The following is a 4,337-nucleotide window of genomic DNA, read 5'->3' as shown; positions in this document are numbered from 1 at the left end:
GGCCTAGAGGAATCGCGTGGAGTAGCTAGTGTTTTATGGCTACATGCCCTGTTCAGCACAAGGTTATTAAATTTGTTGGGGGTGGTTGGCTTTGTAAGAGTGCAGCTCTCCAAGTGAGTCTGTGAAATACACTTTGAATAAAGGGATTGCAAAACATTGCTGCCTTTCCTCTCTTTGCTCAGCCTCTTCCATCATTTAGAAAGGTGGACTGTTACTATTTTTCCCCATTTTGGGGCACAAGAAAAACCACAAAGCTGTCAGCAGCCACAGGGATTCCTCCAGCAGAACTGTAGCCAGCTCCCCGCAGTGGGATCGTGCCTCCCTCTCCCGTTCCCTTTTGTCCAAGCGGGCTCCCTTAGAGGCCACGCACGTTTCGGTAATGATCTGCTCGGAGCTCAAGCTTGGTCTCACTCCATGCAGATGCAGCTGCTTCTGCCAGAGACTGAGCCCGCTCCGTCAGAGGAGGGGAGGGTTACAAGTGCATGCCTTGGCTCCAGAGAGGGTGCTTGCCACTGTAAGACACGGGGAAACGAGCAGAGGTCCTCTCCTTCCCACAACGTGACCATTATCCCAACACGCTGTCGTTGAAAGCAAGGCAGACGACTGCTTTCTGGTGGCCGCTGTATTCCCTCTTGATCTCTCCTGTCTCCACGCACCAAAGTCTGGCCAGGTTGTCAGAGGAGGCTGGAACAGAAAGTGAAAAGAGGAGTGGGACATGTTGCAGTGCCCTTTAAACTTTCATTACTATCAGAAAAACTTTCCTCTTGCTTCATTCAACACCATTATTAGGGCTGTTGATGACCGGTAAGGGAGCTGTGCAGAGCAAGAAGCTTAGTGCATTTCTGTATTACGTGGGGTTTTAATTATTTTGGAGAGAAGTTGCTGTGGAAATTACAACACGTATGTTTTGAAGGGACTATCACACTGCGTACTACAAGCAGCATTGCTACCAGGGGAAAGAAACTGCACACATGAAGATCGTCTCTCCACTTTAAACAGATGCCCTACTGCAGCACAGGCAAAATCCTAAAGGGAGTTAGTCGACTGCGTTGTGGGTGCGGGGCTGGGTGCTCTCTCCCCGCCTACACTGGTGCATGAGGGTTTGGCAATGTCCCAGCTACAGAAACTGGTGTCTCCTGTGCTACAGCAGGGCCCTGCGGCTGGGGGCCGGGCGTAGTCCAAATCAAGCGTGGGCCGAGGGCAGGACTGCAGCAGCGCCTCACCGGTGACGATGTACTGGGAGTCCCCCGAGAAGGCGCAGTCCCACATCCAGCCCCGAGATGTTTCCCCTGGGTTATTGCTCTTAATGCTCAGCTCTGTCATCAGAGAGAAGTTTGAAGTCCTCCAGATCTTGCACGTCTGATCTGCAGAACACGTAGCCAAGAGCCTGTGAGGAAGAGACGCGCGAGGGAACCCTTATTAGTCACGCTGTACGCCTCAGGGCCGCTCGTTAATGTGGACCTGGAACAGTAATGAACTGGAGACCTGTGTTCATTGCAATCAGATTTCTTTACACCTGTGTCATCTGCTTGATGAGATTCAAGCAGACCGGACTTGGTGAAGGAGTACACCAACTTCACCACTTTGCTCCTGGAGATCAGCAATTCGACCCCAGCTGTAAGAACAGCTCGCGGCCGTAGCGCTTGCTGAGATCACCGAGCACAAGGCTGGGATGCCACTGACAGCAACCCAGTGCTGGCGTGTCCCACGCCTCCTAGCCCACTCCTCCCTGGGGGACCTGCAGAGCAGTGTGAGGCCAGCATTACCCAACAGCTGGAGGCACAGCTGGCCTCTGCCTGCCCCCGTCTGTTTCCCAGCACAGGTAGGCAAGGGGCTGGCACGCACTCACGTGGAGTCAGGGCTGAACTTGCACTGAAGGGCGTAGCGGTTGTGCGCTGGGATCTTGGTCTTGGGGATCAGCTGGGTCACCTCCTCGCCGATGCCGCCCGTCAGGTTCCACACGTAGCAATTTCCCTGTGGCAAGACAGGGGGATCTGTGGCCGGGCTGGTGGTCACCTACCCAAAAGCAGCCTGGACTTTGCACGTCCGACCGCAGCACAGCAAAGTCGGTACACGCAGACCCACAGGAGCCACAGCCCAGCAGCTGCTGGAGCACGGTAAATCCCATCCCACGTTCGAGGCTGTCGGAGCTCACCGAGCTGTTAACAGCCGCCATGTAACTGGCATCAGGGTCAATGTGAACCGAATTCACGGAAACTTCGGGCTCGGGAATCAGCTGCTCGTTGTGGTCGGTCTTCAGGTCCCAGATGTGAATGGCACCGCTCTGATCACCCACAATTAGCTCTGCCTGCAAGAAAACAGCAACCTCGTCTCTCTGAGGAGAACCCCGCAAGCAGCAGCCGCAAGCCAATGCCCAGACCGTGCCCCTGTAGCATCACATGGAGCCTTGCTCTGGTTTTAAGCATCAGGGTCCGGTTCCACCTCATTATTCCCCGGCACAGGGCTGTTTCAGAGCTCCAGCAGCCTGCTGACTGCCTCTGCACGCTGAGAACAAGCAGAGTACTAATCTCACATTACACTCTGCAAAAAGGCTGTTTACCTTTACAGAAGTGTTTGCTAATTTTATAAACCCCAGAGCAGACAGTGGCTGCCTGATTTCCAGAACCGTTGCACAGCTACAGCTCCAAACAACACCCACAGAAGCCAAATAATTTTCAGCACATCTGAGAAGCGGGTATTAAGATGTGAGTTGGCCAGTGAACAACTGAAGCACTCAAGAGTGTACAGATACCTAAAAACCAGAAGCCTAAATGGGTTTTTCTCTCTCTCCCCCTTTGTCAGGGGAAGGACAAGGGCCAGCTGAAGGGCAGGAGTTCTGGCTCCGATCCCGTGCTCAGACCAGAAGACAATGCTGGCGGCTCTCCACTAAAACCAGGGCTTTTATCGACAGTCTTGCGCTGTCCATAATTTTAGCAGAATCCCTAGAGGAGATCAGGTCATCGGGCACAGCTAATCCTGTACCTGTGAGCAAAGGCTTGTTTCTGAAGAAGACAGTCATCGCTCAATATATTTAGCTGACTGCACAGCGCAGAGGCCTCTTCTGGACGCCTCAGTCCTTAGCCCCCTCTTAGCAGGTGTAAGTGCAATTGCTAAAGCCGTCAGGGCTTTACCCCAGCCATGAGAAATCTCTCTCAGGTAACTGGATCAGCATCACCGCAGCAGGGAACTGCAGAGCGATGCAGCTATCGGAATAAATGCTGCCACCTCCGGACTAATTAACTGCGCTCTGCTCACAAACCAACACTTCTGCAACTCAGCAGCATCTTGGTTAGCAATTATTTCACATATAAGATCTATGTGCAACAATGCTATTTGTTTTAAGGTAATACGTTCTTGCAGCACTGGTGCTACAGGAGCATCAGCAGCGTTTGGGTAAAGTCTGGTCCAAATAATTGATCTCAAATCTGGTCCAAAATTCTGGACTTGCAAAATTAAACCTCTGCATAATCAAATGCAAAGAAACACTTCTATTATTCAGCTTTTTAAAAAGGTTTGCACTGCCATGTCTGCAAACGAACCCTGCAGCACTGTGAATACAAAATGGACCAGACGGGTTATTACCACTGCAGTGAGAAGCATTGATTTTCACCGCCGTCCCCTCTAATGCACCACACTCCCTTTTAGCCTCGTTTCCCAAGCCGCAGCCATCCTTCTTTTTATCAACAGCTTCTGAACTGACCAGTGAAATCTCGAGCAAATCTGACCAAAGTCCTGAAGGTAATCGCGGCCACGGGCCCTGAGATGCTTTTTCTTGGCAGTGGTGCCACCCTCAACCTTCCCAGCCCGCCCCACACCACCAGTTCCACTCCCATCGCATCCCCTTAGTTACGTTCATGGGGCAGAGACAGTCCCGAAGGAACGTTCCCTCCTACGGGACAAGAGGCCCAGCGCAGCCGCTACGCTGCCTCTTTGCAACAGCCACCAGGTCATTAGCACAAACGCACCGGCTGGCACACGAGCTCAGCGGCCAAAGCCCTCGGGCTGCGGCATGGACGCCTGCTGCAGGCACAACGTGAGCCTGCGGTACCCGCTCGCTCCCAGCGCCGCTGCTCGGGGAGGTTTGCTCCACCGCGCAAAGCAGCGTTGGCTTTCCCGGGGTAGACGGAGGGATCACACGTCTGCTGTGCCGCGTGGGCTCTGTTCCCACGCCGCCCCAAATCTCCCGGTACCAGCAGCTCGGTGAGGGAGCAGGCCTGGGGGTGGGAAGCTGGCTGCTGCTTGTCCAGCAATCCCACCAAGAGCTTGCGGGTCTGTGCCACCAGGACGGCCACCCTCCCCAGATCTTGTACCATGTCTGCCAGTATAAAACTCTGCAG

At 53.6% G+C, this 4,337-nt stretch overlaps 1 protein-coding gene across 1 annotated transcript in view; it reads right to left on the bottom strand.

The window, feature by feature from the left end:
• Positions 1-353: 353 nt before the first annotated feature.
• Positions 354-4,337, bottom strand: part of MLST8 (MTOR associated protein, LST8 homolog (S. cerevisiae)) — a gene marked incomplete at its 5' end in the record, with an annotated part of 4,371 nt that continues 387 nt past the window's right edge. The window contains 4 exons of the mRNA XM_009703051.1: positions 354-684; positions 1,224-1,387; positions 1,850-1,974; positions 2,156-2,308. Of these exons, the coding sequence (XP_009701353.1) occupies positions 566-684; positions 1,224-1,387; positions 1,850-1,974; positions 2,156-2,308 (561 nt within the window). The remainder of the gene's footprint in view (positions 685-1,223; positions 1,388-1,849; positions 1,975-2,155; positions 2,309-4,337) is intronic.

This window comes from Cariama cristata, unplaced genomic scaffold, assembly GCF_000690535.1.
Source record: "Cariama cristata isolate BGI_N322 unplaced genomic scaffold, ASM69053v1 scaffold22816, whole genome shotgun sequence".
NCBI classification, from domain to species: Eukaryota; Metazoa; Chordata; class Aves; order Cariamiformes; family Cariamidae; genus Cariama; species Cariama cristata.
Note: the sequence above shows the minus strand (reverse complement) of the source record. Positions and strands in the feature narration are given on the sequence as shown.